This window comes from Impatiens glandulifera, chromosome 6 (genome assembly GCF_907164915.1).
Source record: "Impatiens glandulifera chromosome 6, dImpGla2.1, whole genome shotgun sequence".
Lineage (NCBI taxonomy): Eukaryota > Viridiplantae > Streptophyta > Magnoliopsida > Ericales > Balsaminaceae > Impatiens > Impatiens glandulifera.
In genome coordinates, this window is record NC_061867.1 from 33,430,429 (window position 1) to 33,451,563 (window position 21,135).

General features: G+C 29.0%; 1 protein-coding gene across 1 annotated transcript; it reads right to left on the reverse strand.

Moving 5' to 3' along the window:
* Positions 1 to 19,212: 19,212 nt before the first annotated feature.
* Positions 19,213 to 20,453, reverse strand: LOC124943532. The gene is made up of 2 exons (XM_047484030.1): positions 19,607 to 20,453; positions 19,213 to 19,220 (listed from the first exon to the last, which is right to left on the reverse strand). The coding sequence occupies exons 1-2, from the start codon at positions 20,451 to 20,453 to the stop codon at positions 19,213 to 19,215; spliced, it is 855 nt and encodes a 284-aa protein (XP_047339986.1).
* Between the last annotated feature and the right edge of the window lie 682 nt (positions 20,454 to 21,135).

Here is a 21,135-nt window from a genome sequence, read left to right on the forward strand (position 1 = left end):
CAATACAATTATGAATACAAGTTAACAAATTAGTATAATTTTATATATTTTATTATATTATTTTTATATAATTAATTAGTAATATTTGAAGTAATTAAATAAATGATATTTTACTAATAACTAAAAAATATATTTTAATTTACTTTTTTTTATTATATTTAAAATCTCATTATTTATTTAACTACCAAATAATTAATGGATATAGAATTTGAAGTTGGGTAGGTTTAAAAAAAAGTAGTGTGGGCTTCAATGTTTTTTTGAGAAATTTATATAAGGTATTGGTACATTAAATTAGGTTTATATCTACACTTTAGAATTAAAAAAATGATAGGTTATATCACATTCTTAACGTACAAAACAAATATATATAATATTTTTTTTAAGTGTTTACCTCATTCACCTAACCTAAAGGTAGATACGCCCTACATATGTTAATATTAAGTTTCTTTAATGCAAACAATATTATCAAATAATAATAATGAGTATATAATGGTGCTTATTACGTTCTCTTCCAAGCACCTTCAAATTAGAAACGAATTTGTGACATTATAGTCTTTAAGGTCGACATTTTTTATCTAATCACTCAGTCAGATTCATTTAGAGAAAAAATATTTGATGTAAAATACTTATTTGGATAAAATGATTACATAGTATTTATTTTTTTAATAATATAAATATTTTAAATTAAAATAATTAATGATAAAAATAAAACATCATTTCAATTAATTATTTATATTAAATAAATTATATTTTAACAAATAATTTATAGTATATTTTAATTAATTTTATATTATAAATCAAAATCTTATTAATTATTTAGATTATAATAATAAAAATATAAGTTTTCTATAATAAAATAATAATAATAATAATAGAAATAAATAATTAGACTATAAAATTAATTATATAACTTTGTAAAATAGTACTTTATTATTAATTAAAAAATATCAAGTAGTTCCCTACTAATTTATAAAGAAGAGGTTATAAGAAAACGATTAATCTTAATTAAATTTTATTGTCGTATATAAGTTATCGTATACGAATTGTTGTATGTGATAATATATTGAATATAGTGACTATTATATTATAACCGCATTATTAATTTTTAACTTTAGAGAATAAATAAAAGTAATTGAAATAGATGATTCGAGTTTTATATTTCATAAAAATAATTTTTTTAGGTAATTTTATTATTTTTAATTTTAAAATTGTGGTGAGGAATATATATAAAATTAAGAAATAAAATATTTTTGATTGAAATATATATATATATATATATATATATATATATATATAACAAAAAAATATAATTAATGGATTTAAATAGTTTCACATTTAAATATTTTTTCCTAGAGCATCTAAATATTAAATATTTAAATATAAATAAATTTTCTCTAATTCATTCATACACTTAATGCATTATATATGAATGTTTATAATATGTAATTAGCTAATAATTGCGAGAAAAAACAAAAGAGTGTAAAAAATTACCAAGTCAAAAGTGCAGAATTACAGAATGAAAAAAATCTTCAAAACACATTATTTTAATGCAGAACAAGAACAACTAATTGATGCTAATCAATTTTATAAAACTAGAGAATTAAATGCTTAACTTATGTATGTGCATGATGAACTAGAGGTCGAGAAACAACATAAAAATACTTAAATTCCGAGAAAGATATAAGATGGTGGGAAAGATCGATAGAGAAGAGCAAGGGTTAGTCAAGAAGAGATCAAGAATGCTTTGTTTAAGGAGGTAAAAGTCCAGGGCCAGACGGATACAATGTGAATTTCTTCAAGGAAAATTGAGATATAGTTGGGAAAGATGTAAGTGAAGGGGTCCTGAAATTCTTTCAAAACAGGAAAATGCTTAAGCAATAGAATGTTACAGTATTGAATTTGATTCCTAAAATCTCACTTCCAGAAAAAATTCAGGACTTTCGTCCTATTTCATGCTGTAATGTAATCTATAAAATCATCTCTAAAATCCTGTCGCAAAGATTTAAAACTGTTATTTCAAAATTAATTAGTTTAGGGCAATCAAATTTTATTCTGAATCGCTCTATCTCCCATAACATACTTCTTATGCAGAGTTTATTGAAAAGCTATGGGAAGAAAGCTATATCTCCGAGAGTGGTTTTTAAAATTGACATTCGAAAAGCTTTTGACTCGATAAGATGAGAATCTATTCATTAATTCCTTTATGTTGTCGGTTTCCCTAACATTTTTATCAAGTGGTTAATGCAGTGTGTTTCGACCCCTCACTTCATTGTTAGCGTGAACATAGTGGCTTCTTTAAGGGTGAAAGGGGAGTAAGGCAAGGAGATCCTCTCTCACCTTACCTCTTCGTTCTTATTATGGATATCCTGAACTGTATCTTTAAAATGCTTTTTAAGGAACCATAAATTCAAATTTCACCCCTACTGTAAAGAACAAGCAATAACACATGTTTGTTTCGCTGATGATCTGTTCTTAGTGGCTCACGCAGATGTTGAATTTGTTAGTACAATCAAGGAAGCACTAACAATGTTTTCTAGTATTATAAGTTTATTAATTAATGAAGACAAAAGCCATGCTTTCTATGGAGGAAGAGTGAAAGAGAATTTGAAGCAGAATATATTTAATATCATGGGGATAAAAGAATGAACGCTTCAAGTCAAATATCCCCTTATATGCAAATCAACTTCAAAGCTTACATTTTCGCCCACTTATTGAAAAGGTCAGAAATTTTATCTTAGGTTGGGCTACAAAAAACTTTTCTTACGCAGGAAGAATAGAGCTTGTGAAAAGAGTGACTATGGGAATCATTGGCTACTAGGCACAACAAATAGTCATTCCCAAAAAAGTTATGGTTGAACTAGATAAGCTGATGAGAGACTTTATCTGGGGTACTCAAGGAAGAGGAGGAAAAAAGGTCAAATGGGAAACTGTATGTACCCCAAAGGAAGAAGGAAGGCTTGTCATTAAAAATTGTGTCATATGAAATCGAGCGCTCACAATCAGACATGTATGAGCCCTTGAGATGAAGACAGATTCATTATGGGTCATATGGGTTCATACGAGATTCATGAAAGGAGAAGTTAGCATATGGACATGCCAAATTAAAAATGAAATGGCATGGTCCTTGAAGAAAATCCTAAGAACCAGAGGAGAGGCATATTGGAAGATGAAGGTCAAAATCGGGAATAGAAATGGAATATTATTCAGGCAAGATCCATGGTTAGAGAATAATCCCATAATTCTTCGGGAGGAATTCCAATCTATTAAAGTCAGAATCAGAAGAAAATATCTCTTGTACTCAATTAGAGATATTCAAAAAGGAAAATGCAGCCTATTCTTAGGAGTATTCCAGAAGGAGTCAAAATTTTGAATCTGATTAATAATATACAATTCAACAGAAACATTAATATAAAGAACTAAGATACTGTTATAAATGGAAAATTCGTGGCAGGAAAAACATGGAAGATCATTAGAAAAAAGGAGGTGGTGGTAGATTGGCACAAAGTAGTCTGGTCTTCAAAGGTTATACCTCGAAACCAATTCATTCTTTGGCTGACATTCAGGAAAAGATTGGCGAAAAGAGACAGAATTAAGAAGTATATCAATATTTCAGATGTCAATTGCCCAATTTGCACAGAAAAAGAGGAAAGCATTGATCATTTGTTTGGGGAGTGCGCATTTGTATCCAAGTGATGGATCAATTTTTCTCAGAACATGAATATCACTAAATTTCCAGGTACATGGAATAAAATCATAGAGCTTGTAAAGAAAAAGGCTAAGGGAGATAGCTTTTACGCGAATGTTTTTAAATGTTTCTTTGGAGCCCTAGTCTATAATACCTAGAGAGAAAGAAATACAAGAATTTATAGCACGAATAAGACAACAGAATGAAGTTTTTGGGATGATATTATTTCTGATGGCAACGCTCTCATACATACATGGAGGGGAATTCTGATTAATGAAGATAATTAGAAGCTCAGTCAAAGATGGAATATCCCCTATAAAATCATTACAAGGAAAGAAAGGTTCAAATAGTTCTTGTTTGATGACTTGTTTGTAAATAAATTGTTTATTGTTTTGTTTGTTCTGTAATTCAGTTGTTTGAAACTCATTTGTTTTTTTTCAACAAAGCTAGGGTTTATCTAGCTTGGTTTCTTAAAACTCATTTTCCCTTTTTCGGGGTTTTAATGAAATGGCAATAAGCCGTTTTCCCCAAAGAATAAAGAATGTAAATGACATGGTGACCAACAACTAGCTAGATTTTGAATGTTTCTCAATAATCATTATTCATGGTGTTTTTTTTATTGACTCCTATTTATGATGTTATAGTTCTTGTTTTTATGATGTTTAAATGTGATTTTTTTTTGTTTTTTAATAAAAACTTATTTATGATAAAAAAACAATCATCACTTAAGTTATTATTGTAAATTTTTTATGAGTAATTTTTATATCAATTATTAGATATCAAAAACAAATATTGAATTCAGTAAAAAGAAAACAAAATAAAATAAATGAATATTTACAAGATAAAATTATTAATACAAGTTAAAAAAATAATGGATAGTATACTTTAATTAATTTTATATTATAAATCAAAATTTCATTAATTATTTTGATTTAATAATAATATAAATTTTCTATAATAAAATTAATAAAAATAAATAATAATAATTATGATATTATATTAATTATATAACTTAAAAAAATATTATTATTAATTGAAAAAATGTCAATTAGTTCTATATTAATTTATAAACTAAAGTTATAAGAAAACTATTTTTCTTAACTGAATTTGGTTGTCGTATGCGATAATAGATCGAACGAGTGAACTATTACTTTATAATCGGTTTCATTAGTTTTTAAAGTAAGCGAATAAATATACGTAATTGAAATAGATGATTCGACTTGTATCTTTCAAATAAATAAATATTTTAGGTAACTTCATTAATAATTTAAAATTGTGATGAAAAATGTATAATTAAATTAAGAAATAAAATATTTTTGATTACAATATATACCTATATAGAAAAAAAATCTTAATAAATGGATTTAATTAGCTGGCACATTTAAAGATTTCCCATAAACAGTTCAAATATTCAATATTTAAATCTATAAATAGATTTTCTCTAATCAATTCATACACACTTCATCTCTACTTTACATATTACATCTCACGTCTATAATCTATAATCTGGCGAGGACAAACAAAGAGGGTAAGAAAATCACCATGTCAAAAATGCAGAAGGAGAAGAACCTTCAAGTCACATCTTTTAATGCAGAAGAACTAAACGCTCAAATTATACACTTGCAAGCTCAACTAGAAGTTGAGAAACAACATGAAAAGGAAGTTATTCAAGCCTTAAATGCTTGTCAAGATCAAATGGGGTGGGAAAGTTCGATTGAGCAAATGAGTTATTAACTAGAGCACCTTAAAAGGGCCTTGGAGAAGGTAAATGCCATAGTTACACAAAAACTCACTAAACTTCACCGATCTACGAGAGGAGCTGATGGATGAGTAGGCTTCCCTTTCGATTCACGGAATGTGATCTGGGACACGATGGAACGCCGCTTTCTTACCAGAAAAAAGAAGGACATGGTTCGACCTCCTAATGAGAATTGAGGTCCTTGCGCGGGCGTCTCTTCTCTAAGACTTACTTGCTCTGTATAGAGTGCCCCTTCCTCGAGTGCCAGCCGCAGAGAGGAATGCCATCAACTAGGGCGCTATTGGCCATTAACCAAAAACTTCCCACACTCTTATGTTTTGGTTTGGTACTATTTTTGAATTGGACTGGCGACCCTCACGGAGAGATTTCTCGAGATTGATTAGATTGCGTGTTGTGTGCGACAAGAACCAAATGCATTTCGACCCCGTCTCCGTTCTAAATCATTTCGTGGCATTTATTCAAAGAGCCACATGTACCGCGTGCGCCGCAAGAGCCCCAACAGCGGATTTGTGATTGACATACTGCATGTCCGCCGTCTGTAACTCCTCAGCTTCAAGTTCTTAGGAAGAGCCGTACGAGGCAGCTCACGTACGGTTCGGGAGCCGAGCCCCAAACTTTGACGTCGAACCTCGTCGGGAGGACATCGCCCCGATGTAATGCAAAAAAACCTGCTGACAGGCACAACAAGTCAAGAATAATAGAACTAGAGGAGTGAAAGCCACTCGCCTTATCGAATAAAGGGAAGAGCGTCTTTTCATGGTGTTGTCTTTGTTTTTGAGTTTATTTTATTGTTTTTAATTTTTTTCGTACTTTATATGTTATAATTCTTGTTTTTATGTTTTTTAGTTGTAATATTATTTTCGTATTTTCGTATTATTTGAAAAAAAGTTCGTGTGGGCTTCAAAAATATTTGATGTAAAATACTTTATTTAGATAAAATGATTACATAGCATTTATTTTTTAATAATATAAATATTATAAATTAAAATAATTAAATTAATGATAAAAATAAAACATCATTTTAATTAATTATTTATATTAAATAAATTTTATTTTAACAAATAATTTATAGTATATTTTAATTAATTTTATATTATAAATCAAAATTTCATTAATTATTTAGATTATAATAATAATAATAATATAATTTTTATAAAATAAAATAATAATAATAGAAATAAATAACTAGACTATTATATTAATTATATAACTTTGTAAAATTGAAATTTATTATTAATTAAAAAAATATCCCTACTCATTTATAAAGAAAAGGTTATAAGAAAACGATTAATCTTAATTAAAATTTGTTGTCGTATACGAATTGTTGTATGTGATAATATATTGAATAAAGTGACTATTATATTATAATTGCTTCATTAATTTTTAACCTTAGCAAATAAGTAAAAGTAATTGAAATAGATGATTCGAGTTTTATATTTCATAAAAATAAATTTTTCATGAAATTTCATTATTTTTAATTTTAAAATTGTGACGAGGAATATATATAAAATTATGAAATAAAATATTTTTGATTGAAATATATATATATATATATATATATATATATATATATATATATAAATATATATATATATATATATATATATATATATATATATATATATATATATATATATATATATATATATATATATATATATATATATGACAAAAAAAAATATAATGAATGGATTTAATTAGCTACACATTTAAATATATTTTTCTAAAGCGTTTAAATATTTAAATATAAATAAATTTTCTTTAATTCATTCATACACACTTAATCAATGCATTATATATTAATGTTTATAATATGTAATTAGCTAATAATTGCGAGAAAAAATAAAAGAGTGTAAAAAAATTACCAAGTAAAAAATGCATAATGAAAAAAACTTCAAAACACATTATTTAATGCAGAACAAGAACAACTAATTGATACTAAACAATTTTATAAAACTAGAGAATTAAATGCTTAACTTATGTATGTGCATGATCAACTAGAGGTCGAGAAACAACATAAAAAGACTTAAATTCCGAGAAAGATATAAGATGGTGGGAAAGATCGAGAAAGAAGAGCACTCGCACCTCAAAAGGTCCTTACAAAATAAAGAATATGTCCTACAGAATAAAGAATGTAAATGACATGATGACCCAACAACTAGTTAGATTTTTAATGTTTCTCAATAATCATTATTCACTATTTATGATGTTATAGTTCTTGTTTTTATAATGTTTAGTTGTGCTATTTTTTTTTTTGTTTTTGAATAAAAACTTATTTATGATAAAAAACACAATCATCACTTAAGTTATTATTGTCAATTTTTTATGAGTAATTTTTATATCAATTATTAGATATCAAAATCAAATATTGAATTTAGTAAAAAGAAAACAAAATAAAATAAATGAATATTTACAAAATATAATTATTAATACAAGTTTAAAAAAATAATTGATAGTATACTTTAATTAATTTTATATTATAAATCAAAATTTCATTAATTATTTTGATTATAATAATAATATAATTTTTCTATAATAAAATAATATTAATAAAAATAAATAATAATAATTATGCTATTATATTAATTATATAACTTTAAAAAGATATTATTATTAATCGAAAAAATGTCAATTAGTTCTTTATTAATTTATAAACTAAAGTTATAAGAAAATTATTTTTCTTAACTGAATTTTGTTGTCGTATGCGATAATAGATCGAACAGATGTAATCAGTTTCATTAGTTTTTAAAGTAAGCGAATAAATATACGTAAATGGAATAGATGATTCGACTTGTATCTTTCAAATAAATAAATATTTTAGGTAACTTCATTAATAATTTTAAAATTGTGATAAAAAATGTATAATTAAATTAAGAAATAAATTTTTTTTTGATTGCAATATATACCTATATAGAAAAAAATCTTAATAAATGAATTTAATTAGCTGGCACATTAAAATTTTTTCCATAAACAGTCCAAATATTCAATATTAAATCTATAAATAGATTTTCTCTAATTCATACACACTTCATCTCTACCTTACATATTACATCTCACATCTATAATCTATAATCTGTCGAGGACAAACAAAGAGGGTAAGGAAATCACCATGTCAAAAATGCAAAATAGAAGAATCTCCAAGTCACATACTTTAATGCAAAAGAACTGAATGCTCAATTTATACACTTGCAAGCTCAACTATAAGTTGAGAAACAACATAAAAAGGAAGTTATTCAGGCCTTAAATGAATGTCAAGATCAAATGGGGTGGGAAAGTTCGATTGAGAAAATGAGTTATCAACAACTCGAGCACCTTAAAAGGGTCTTGGAGAAGGTAAATGCCATAGTGACACAAAAAGTCACTCAATTTTGAATGTTTCACAATAGTCTTTCATGGTGTTGTCTTTGTTTTAATTTATTGTTTTTAATTTTTTTGGTACTTATTAGGTTATAATTCTTATTTTTATGTTTGGTAGGTGCACGCCACCTAAACTGACCGGTTCGGCTGACCAATCAATGGATGAGAGAGAAATATGACCGTTGTCATATTTTCTATATAAAGGGAGCCAAGAATAGTAGAAAAGCATACAACGCGCGCGAGCAAGAATCAACTGAGCTTTTCATATAATCAAGGCCTAAAAATCATTCTGAGTTTATATAGCTATTCTGATCTCAAAGTAAAACTGTTGTAAAAGAAATCTGTGTGTTTTACCTTGTGTAAAAGTATTACATCATTGTGTAAGTGGTGTAACCGACAAGCAATAAATAAGACTCAATTGGAGTGTAGTTGTGAAATATTCCAGTTAGTGAATATCCTTCTCACTATTTGAGAAGAAGGGATGACGTAGGAGATTCTACTCTGAACATCCATAAAAACCTGTCTTGTGTTCTTTATTTTACTTTCCGACTCACTTACACTAACCGAACCGAATTACTATTTACTCAAACCGAATCGGTCTCTCTCCCCACTTTAACAGACTCCTTCTAAATACCTTTCAAACCGAATTGGGTGAGTTGCTTCAGATTGAAACGGACATTTCAGCACTTGAACCCGGTTCAAGAGTCTGTGACAATTTGTGTAGTGTTAAGAGCGGTTCTAGTCCTTAACCGGATTAGTTCCAATTGTTGTGTGTTGTGTTGTATAAGCGGTCTCCCATAGCCGGACCCCGATCCCCTATCTGCGATCCCGATCCTAATAGTTATCATGGACAATCCTAAAGTCAAAAGGATTTCTCCATTCCTTATTTCCATTTTGGTCCATGTTGGGAAGTCGATATATGTTTTTGTGAGGATAACACCGGATGTTACCTTAGATTATTCGTACTCCTCTTGCAAGAGCTTCCTTAGGGACATTAATTTCACAAATGGCTTCAAATGCAAAACATTCTTGTTGTCCATCACGAGGATAACTCGAAATTCTTTTATGGTTGGACACATATGCCTTTCTCCCATGAAGTAAGCATGTTTTATAGGGTTCCACCTTCGTTGCATTTCCATCATGAATGTGAAGTTTATCTCAAAGTTTATGAACCTCGTGATGGGAATGAGGCCATATGATCGATAGTTCCACTCGTTTGCGTGAATATTATCATTCCGTAGAACCAGCACGATATCCGCCAGCATGGACATCGTATGTGATTGGAAATTCAAAACATTTACAAACATGTATTTGTTTTGAATAGAAGGAAAATGTATGAGATGTTCACTTAAACTATACATGCATACACATAATACATATAAAGTAGTAATATAAGGGTTGTAGTGAGAAAGTTTTGGTTGTTTGGGCATGACAAACAACTAGCTTGGTGATAGTAACTAGGTTTTTTTGTTCTAAGGGGAATCATAAGAGAGTTTTATTCGTCAATAGTGGAGGGGTTAAAATCGCCGCCATAAAACATAGAATATCTACTCAATTGAGAATTTCCCACACCTCCACAATGCATGCGTCCTCTTGAACGACTCATCGCTAAAGGGTAGGGTCGATCCCGTGCATTCTAGTTTTTCCTCTCGCAACATCACTTGGTTTGTAACAAGTTGTCATTCCTCATTAACAATCTTTCAATGTAGGTGTAGAAGTATCGATCTCAACTGTGTATTTATTTGTAAGTAAGAAGAGGGTGATGTACCTTTAACATGTAAAGACTTTAAATAGGGTAAAACTTATGAGTCTTTTAGGTATTGTATCTCAAGACAAGCCTATTAATTTGAAAACTTGACACAAACGTTTCAAAAGCAAAGTTTATATTTTTCGAGTTAAACATTTAATCCCTAGTAGAGTCGCTAGAAAGCTGTAACCCCCGGAAAAACCCATAGGTTTCGATTTCCATGAAAAGCTCGAGGTTCGAGAATTTCAACATCGGTTTACAAGTTAGGATTTTTCTTTTAAAATAAAACATTATTTTTAAAAGATTTTTTAATGATTCTTGACAACTTTTGAGATTAATTAAAAATAATTAATTTCGGGTTCAATTTTAAATAATCTAGGGATTTATAGTAATTAAATTACAATTTTATTTTTTAGAAAATCCGTAAGTTTAAATTTATTAAACACAATTAATTTAAAAGATTATTTATTTTGAAATAGAGCGTCAATTAATTTTTGGAAATCAATAAAAAAATTGTATATGTGTACAAACGTATTGGCTAGAGTTTCGTTTTTGATTCGTAGTTTGGTGGTACTCGGGAAAGTGCTTTCACGCTTTATCCTCCGTAACCGTTTTAAAAATGGTCTCTACTTATAAAGTTGCATTTTGAAAATCAGTTGTATATCGTTTTATTTTTACCGATTATTCTTTGGTTCTAATCATACTTCTAGGTTTTAGCGTTATTTAAAATATTGAAACAATAATATTTAAATATTGATACATGTTGTTGATGATAACTATGAAGGATTATATCTGAAGAACATTAGTCATTTTTAAGTGTGTTAGGGTTTAGAAATAAACACCAAACAAGCCTTAGTCAAAATATATTTTGTGGAAATATCCTATAAATATTTTGAAATTATTTTCTAATTTTTTGAGATTTTTAGAAAATAGATTGGTGTTCCAAAATTACAAAACAAAATTTGGGTTTTGAAAAGTGGAACCAAACAGGTCTTATGATCGGAGTCTTAAGCCTTGGGTTCGTTTTTATCGATTAGGGTCTAAAAACCCTCGGTTTGGGTCAAGGCTCGGATCTTCGGCTAAAGTACCGAAGTCCCTTGGTAGGTGCTAAGGACTCTTGTTTCTTGGTTTGGATTACCGATTTGGGTGTGTAAACTCATCAGTCATGGGTTAGCTCTAGGCTAAGTCCCTCGGTCTAGGTGATAAGGACTCTCGGTTCTTATCTGGGATTACTGATTTAGGTGTATAAACCATCGGTCCTGGGTTAGCTCTAGGCTAAGTTTCTCGGTCCCGAGTTTAGGAATTCTCAGTCCTAAGCTTGGACCTCTCGGTCCTAGGTTCTATAATTCATGGTCCTAGATTGAACCTCTCGGTCGTGGATATAAACATCATCGGTCGGATCTCTTGGTCCTAGCTTAAGAATATCGGTCGGACCTCTCGGTCATGCTGAAATCCTTAGTCCTAATTCTCGGTCTTAGGTCTCGATCTGGACTAATGATCATTGGTCGGACCTCTCGGTCTTAGGTCTAGACCTCTCGCTCCTCAAGAACACAAAATACAGATTTTGTATTTTTGATTTAAGCTTGGATTTTTCGATCCGAGAGTTTGGGTAACTTTACAAATCTCCGAGAAACATATATTAACATTTTTTATATATTTTTTAATATTATATATAATATATTAATCATTTTTAATTCTTTCAATATTATATATAATATATTAATTATTATATCCTTAATATTGTTGACTTTTTTTCTATGTAAATCAATCATATTTTGATAGGAATTAAAAATCAATATTTTTTATATTCATCCAACCCCCCCCTCTCTCTCTCTCTCTCTCTCTCTATATATATATATATATATATATATATATATATATATATATATATATATATATATATATATATATATATATATATATATATATATATATATATATATATATATATATATAGCATAAGTTTTTCCTAATACATGAAAAAATGATATATAAGCATAAGTTTCTCCTAATATATAAAAAGAATGATGAATAAGACTTACCGATGAGTTAACCAACAAAATAGTTTTTTCATTCTTTGTTGCTGAATTTCCTTAAAACAAAAAGAAATCAAAATTATCTAAAAGCAAAAGCAATAGTTATTGTAAAAATGAAAATAAATTTTAATTACATGTACGCCTCTTGTGAATGAATAAGATGTGAAGACTGAAAAAAAATAGATAAAGAGTGAAAGAAAATTTTGAAGACTAAAGAATAAGTGATGAAGAGTGAAAAAAATTGTGAATAATGAATGAAAAAGAGATGAATAGTGAATAAAATGGTGAAGAATGAGTGAAATAAATGGTAAAAATTAAGAAGAACATATGAAGATTCACGTAGATTAGATGTTATATGAAGAGTCACGACAAATTAGATGAAGAGTCACATACATACATTAGGAATTAGAGTTTTACTTTAAGAATTGTGGGCCTTCATATGGGCTTTGAAAAGAAAGAGAGGGAAGAAAAAAATATTATTTAAATTTTCAATTTTAATATTAAATAAAAAAAATATATATATATTATATCATGAGGCTCGAAAAAACTCGACAAGATATTGAGCAAGCATTATATGAGCCGACTCGAACTCGGTCAAAATCAAGCTCAAGCCAAGATTTGACCGAGTGGCTCGCGAGCGGCTTAACTCATTTGCAGCCGTAATTGAAATGTCATTAGGTGATAAGATAACTGCAAATTCAATCTGTAAGTCCCAAAAATTCCAAATAGGAGATAATAGTGTGCTACTAATTTATCTTACGGTACTAGATATGCATGGTTTTGGTATATACTATAATATTATGATAATATCTTATAACTATATTATTTTATATATTATAAAATTTCTTATCAAACTTAAGATAGAATAGACTTAGATAACTTGAAGTTCAAGACGAGTTTGTGATATATAAATGATATAATCTTCAAGCTTGATAAACTCGTGAGTCATGAGTGTTGAGATCCATCTAATGATGTGATGTCAGTGTGTTGATTGATAAATCAACGAAGAATGTAAAATCCCATGTGCATTGAATGTTACGTGATCCAACAACTAAAAAATAACTCTAAGACTACTCACGAGTTTTAAGATTCATCTAACAACATGATGACATTGTGTTGACTAAATAAACTATCGAAGAATGTATAATCCCATGGACATATAATGTTGGGGTAAAACAACAACTAAATAACTTTGATGTTACTCGTGAGTGTTGAGATTCATCTAACGACGGGATGACAGTGTGTTGAGTAAATAACTAGCAAAAAAAATTATATAATTGTATTAAGACTAACAAAATATGGGTATTGACTGATGTGATAAAATAACAACCGAAAAAAACTCATAAGATATAGATTACCAAAAAAATTAAAACATCAACGATAAAAAATAAAAATATAAGATATTATTAAAAATATAAGAATAAATAATAAGAGTCTTCCATAAAAACGAAGCGAAAGTAATCATTAATGGAGTCAGAAGACTATGATTTTGTATGCTCAAGAATGAAATAAAAACTCTAATTCCATGTTATAATAAAGAGAAGATTGTATTAAATGTTATATTAAATTATATAGGTTATTTTTATTATATAGACATTATATTAAATTTAAAAAAATAATAATATAATATTATAATATTGTGATAATCTTACAAATATATTATAATAGTATTGATTATCGATGACTTAATAAGGTAACTATCAAGAATAAATATACGTTACCAAGAATTGATGATTTGTTCGACTAATTGAAAGAAGCACAAGTTTCTAGCAAAATTGATCTTCGATTAGACTATCATCCATTAATGAAGATTAAACCTCATGATATTGTTAAAACAACATTTCGAAAAAGGTATCGATATTATGAATACATATGAATCTTATGAATAAAATATTCGAACTATTTTTTGATGAATTCGTGATAGTATTTATTAACGACATACTAATATAATCTAAAACTAGAGATGAACACGAGAATCATCTACGAATAATACTCAAATCATCTATGAATAATACACAAGATTTGAGAGAAAATAGTTATATACAGTGCATCAGATCGTCTTAGATGTCCCCAAAGGTGTCTTGTCGAAATGACTAGGATATTAAGAGATGAAGTCGGTCCCTTTACTTTGCTAAATTCTCATAATGTGAATTGAATAGTTTAACTTACTTCTTTGATCTGGCTGACCAGATCCTTCGTAGTTGACATATATTTATTTTTAAAACTTACCAGAATGTTTTAAATTTTTTTTTAGGTTTCAGTTTAATTTAATTAATTTTTGGTAAAGTGCTGATTTGATTTTGTTAAAATAAATTGTTTTGTTTTATTAAAATAATTTAGCTCAAAATATCTAAATGTTTTGAGTATCATTAGTCAAAACTCAATAACTAATACAAATTAAATTTATAAGTAATTTGTAAAAGACTATATTAATTGGGCATCAAATTAATTGTTAAAAATATATAATAAATTAAACAAAAATATTAAAATAAAAATAACAAACGGTATATTACTAATTCATTTATTTCCTTGCAGGTGAAATTGGAAAACAAACAGGTCCTTTGGATAATTTAAATAATTCATAATCCCGCCTTTATGTTGTAATTGTTGCTTGCCGCTGCCCAGAAATATACAAAGCTTGAATATGGATCGATCCCACATCGAAATTGAAAGAACTTTGGGATCCATCTTAACTATAAACAGAGAGAAATCCTAGAGGCTTTGACACCATGGCCTCTTAATAATCTCTAATTTTGATTCTCCTTTTGAAGTTTGTTCTTAGCGGCATATGGAAAGTGGAGAAGCAACAACTTCAAGGATTTCAAGTAAGTACTTTTTCTAGTAAGTTTTATTATTGTATTAGTCCATGACCAGTGGAACATAGGTTTTTTTTCGGATGGTTTTTTTTTGAGATCTAAAGGGAGAAAAAAATAATGATGGATAATGATTTTGATGAGGGTGATGATTAATTTTGATAAAAAGACTTAAATGGTATTCATATATATAAATAAAATAATAAATTAAAATATAGGTTATTTTAGTTAATGATTTGAGTGATGTGATTGTTAAGAAGTAATTGATTGGAAAGCATGTCTAGGATTGAATTGATTCTAAATATTTAGATTTATAAAATGAATGATAGGGTTCTTTGGTTTGAAATAGAATAGATTTTATAACTGAAGTATAGGATCATCATGTTTGAAATGTGAAATGCTGAATTTTGAAAGAATGAAATTGACATTCTGAAATCCAAATTAACACTTTAAATAACAGAAAGTAAGTTAAACTATCAAACAAAACTTAAATATTTATTTTTATGAATATTCATACCCTAATATACAAAAATTATCATCTATTTCCATCTTTTTTTTAAAGTCATATAAAAATTTAATTTCTCTTATTTTTTATGACAGGTTGAAAGAATCCTTGACAATGGTGAATCAACAAGATAAGAGAATGTTGAATTAGGGTTTACAGAGAGAAAAATGAGAAACGACAATGAGGATTATTAGCTCTCCTACCTTTTAATATTAAAATGTAATAATTACAAAGCAATCCTTAAATGATTGTTTTGTTTACATTTAGGTATATGAACAACACAATGTATTAAAATATAACCTAACTTAATAAATAGAACAAACTTAACATACTATTTTACATCCCCTCCTCAAGATGGACATCTTGAAGACTAAGTTTGTTCTTTAATTCTGAAAATGGATGGCAGTCTAATGCTTTTGTAAAAATATCAGCAAGCTGAGACTTGGACGGAATATGCTGCAACGAAATAATTCCAGCTTTAAATTTGTCTCGTACAACATGACAATCAATTTTAATGTGGTTCGTTCTTTCATGAAAAACTGGATTTTCGGAGATGTGGATCTTCGCTTGATTGTCACACCAAAGTCTGACTGGAAATGTTGTTTTGACTCCCAAGTCATTTAGAAGATAACATATCCATTGGATCTCACATACCGTAGTCGCAAGACTACGATATTCGGCCTCTGCAGATGATCGTGAGACTGTTGTTTGTTTCTTGGTTTCCATGAAACTGCTGCATTACCCAATCTAATATAATATCCTGTGACTGATCGTCTTGAATCTGGACAAGAAGCCCAATCTGAATTTGAAAAACTCTCAAGAATCAAATCATTATTAGTAGAGTAGTATGTCCCAAGAGAAGGACAACCCTTTAAATACCTTACAATTTGCAAGGCTGCCTTCCAATGTGTCATGGAAGGTTTTGCATAAATTGACTTAGCTGTGGAACCGCAAAAGTAATATCAGGACGAGTCAAATTTAGATAGATTAATCTATCAATAAGTCATCTATACTTTTCCGGTTCAGCCAATGAGTGATCACCATCATGCATTTCAAGTTTAATGCCTTTGGACATGGGATTTTTTTTAGGTTTTGCTCCCATTAGCTCAGCATCATCAATAATATCCAAAACATATTTTCGTTGATTAACATACAATCCATTTTTGTTCCTTTTTTGTTCCTGTGAATCTCAAGTCCCAAAAAGAATTTAGCATCACCTAAATCTTTAATTGAGAACTTAGAATTAAGTTGTCTTTTAACACTAGAAATTTCATTCAGATTGCTACCTGCAATCAAAATATCATCAACATATAAAAGTGCAATAGTAACATCACATTCTGCCCTTTTAATATAGAGGCAGTGGTCATGAGATGATTGCAAGAAACCCATCTCTAAAAAGGTTTGATTAATTTCAATATTCCATTGTCTCGAAGCCTGTTTAAGACCATAAAGACTTTTGTTCAACTTGCAAACTTGATTAGGTTTATCATTAATATAACCAGGAGGTAATGACATATAAATCTCATCATCAAGTTTTCCATTTAGAAAAGCATTATCAATATCGATTTGATGTAAGTGCAACTGTTTAGCAGCGGTTATAGCAAATAGAATTCTGATAGTTACACATTTTGCAACCGGTGCAAAACTGTCATGGTAATCAACACCATTAATTTGACTATAGCCTTTTGCGACTAATCGAGCTATATATTTGTCAATTGAACCATCAGATTTATGTTTAACCTTGTATATCCGCCTACAATCCACCGCCTTCTTTCCTTTGGGCAAATTAGTAATGTCCCATGTGTGATTAAGTTCTAAGGCATTAAGTTCAGATTTCATAGCTTTTATCCAATTAGAATTCTGGTTAGCTTATTCAAAACTACGTTGCTCCGAAGAGTTAGAAATATTGGATAGAAAACATTTATATTCGTAATCATGAGAAGAAGATGTAAAGGGAAATGTAGATGGAGTGAATTTTGTTTGTTATTTTTCTTTTCCGGTTGATGATTGGTTAACAATATAGTCATGAAACCAATTAGGTGTTTGTCTTGTTCTAGTACTTCTTCGACTATCTGATACAGGAATATGATTTTGGTTTGATGTATCAAATTCTGTATTATTAGAAGTAGTTATAATTTCATTTAATGAATCATCATCATTTTCAAAAAAATATTGTGAAAGAGGTTCTGAAACACTTTTTTGTGGAGATTCATTAGTTAATTGTGTTTGTTGGAAAGAAAAAATATCCTCAAAAAATCTAACGTCCCTTGATGTTGAGATCCTTTTTGATTCAATTTCATAAACAATGTAACCTTTCTTATCAGATGGGTAACCCAAAAAAACACATTTTTTGCTTCTTGGGTCAAATTTAGTTTTGGATGGTAAGACATTCACAATGTAACATAAACAACCAAAAATTCTCATGTATTCATATTCAGGTTTCTCATTAGTGAGCATAAAGTATGGTGTTTTCCAATCAAGAACACTAGTAGGAAGTTTATTTATAAGATGTGTTGCTATTAGTAGAGAGAAAGGCCAAAATTCAATTGGTAAGTGAGATTGGAACATTAAGGCTCTTGCCATTTGGGTAAGATGCCTATGCTTGCGTTCTACCACTCTGTTTTGTTGGGGTGTATAAGCGCAAGAAGTTTGATGTTGAATACCAAGATATGAGAAAAATTCTCGACATTTAGTGTTAATGAATTCTGATCCATTATCACTTCTAATTATTTTAATAGACTTGTTATACTTGTTTTTAACTAGTCTAATAAAATTTTGAATAGTGTTAAAGACAATAGTTTTGTCACTAAGCATGAAAGTCCAAGTGGATCGACTATAATCATCTACTAAAGTAAGCATATATGGAGTATTAATAATGGAAAGTTCTTTGTAAGGACCCCATAAGTCAATATGAATCATATCTAAAATAGACTTTGTTTTAGAAATACTGTTTGAAAAAGGGGATCTAGTCATTTTGGAAATAGGGCAGGTTTCACAATGTTGTAGATTTCTACTAAGTAAAGGAAATGTTTTTTTAAAAACAATATTAGATGGATGACCAAGTCTTTTATGAAGAATATTACAATCAATATTTGCACAAAATGAAAGACTTTCATTGATATTTGCCAAAGGTTCAAAAGTACATTGTTGTTCATATGAAAGACTTTCATTTACATTAACAACAGGAATTAAACTGCATTGTCTACAAGATACTAGATTCTCATTTTCAAAAACTTCTCCATAAGAGTGATCATTATCAAAAAGAAATAGATTCTGCTTCCTAGTCCCTTTTCCCAAAATAACATTTCTTTTAAGGTCCTGTAAAAGACATTCATTTAAAGAAAATTTGCATTGAATTTCATTAGTTTCAATAAGCTTTGCAACAGACAACAAATTATATTTGAAGTCTGGTGCAAACATAACATCTATGTGGTGTAGATTTTTATTTAACAAAACTGCTCCCATTTCTGTAATGGTTTTCTTAGTACCATCAGGTAAATATAAACTTAGAGGTTTCTTAATAACATGGAGATTATGCATTAGATTTCTATTATTACAAATATGTATACTAGCACCAGAATCTATAATCCATGTAGTATTTAATTTGTTCAAATCATTAAGACTTAAACTGTAATTCATAACAGAGTTAATTTGTTTAAAATAAGTTGTTGGGGTACTTTCTTGAGAATATGAAAAAAGTTTACCTGAGTTGAAGTTGGAGTTATTTCCTTCATTTCCTTTTAAATCTTTCATGTTCTTCATGAAGGCTTTGAAAAGTTTGAAATCCAAATCTGATGCGTTTTCTGGACTACTATTGGCATCAAGTGGATTGGAGGCAGTTGCATTAACAAAGTTTTTCCTCCTTTGATCCTCTGGTTGCTTGTACCACTCAGGGTATCCTATTATCTTGAAAAAACTTTCTTTAACATGACCTTGCATGTTATAGTGTTGACATGTTGCATTTTTGTAGGGATTCTTACCTTTATCAGTTCCATTTTTTTGTTTAACAAAAGAAGATCTCTCTTCAGAAGCAGTAGTCTTCCGAATGTTTTGTTCTTTGTACCCATGACTGTCTTTTGTGAACATAACATTGAAGTTTTCAGTGCGCTCCATGTCTACCTCCCTTTTGATTTCCACATTTAAAAGGATCGTGAAAACTTTGTGGATGCTAGGTAATGGATCTGTAATCAGTATGTTGTCTTTGATATGTTCATAACTTTCATTTAGACCCATCAAAAACTCAAGCAGTCTGTCTTCTTCATCATCAAGAATCACTTGTTGTCCAACCTCAATAGCATTTGAGCTTGGTTGTTCTCTCTTACTAGAGGCTAAAGGTTTAAGTCCTCTAAGCTCCTGCCATAACATTTTAAATTTTGAATAGTATTTTTCTAGGGTTAGAGAACCCTGTTTGATGCTGCTAATTTCTTTCTTAACTCCATATCTTCTTGGTCCATTATTCCTTTCGTAACGCCCTTTAAGTTCAGACCAAAGATCTTGTGTAGTAGCATTTTCTTGAAAGTTTTGTTTCAGATCTTCAGATATCGCATTCATAATCCAAGATCGACCATAGCATCAACAATATTCCATTGTTGAGCTTCAAGAGGATCTTTTGGCTTAGGACATGACCCATCTAGAAACCCTAACTTTATTTTTGCAGTTAGGGCTAGCTTAATCGATTTGCACTAACAAAAGTAATTGTTACCTATTAGAATTGTCGAACAGATGATTGAGTTGGGGTTGTCGGCGCTATGAAGGAACAAAGGATCAAGATTATATTTTCTCTTCTGATTTGTTGTCAAACTGTCGCCTGTCTCCATGACTGGATTAACCACAATATGTTTGCACCAAGAGTAACTTATACCCTACGCTCTGATACCATGAAAGAATCCTTGACAATGGTGAATCAACAAGATGAGAGAATGTTGAATTAGGGTTTACAGAGAGAAAAATGAGAAACGACAATGAGGATTATTAGCTCCCTTGCCTTTTAATATTAAAATGTAATAATTACAAAACTATCCTTAAATGATTGTTTTGTTTACATTTAGGTATATGAACAACACAATGTATTAAAATATAACCTAACTTAATAAATAGAACAAACTTAACATACTATTTTACACTTTACACAGATTTTGAATTTTCATAATCCATTGTTTCCCTTCTATGTGAATTGAAATATCAGACAATATATGATGAAAAAGTAAGACACTTTTTATCGCCTTATTCTTAA

Excerpts from the sequence above, each read along its gene's own strand:
- LOC124943532 (XM_047484030.1), bottom strand. The coding sequence starts at position 20,453 with ATGAATGCGATATCTGAAGATCTGAAACAAAACTTTCAAGAAAATGCT.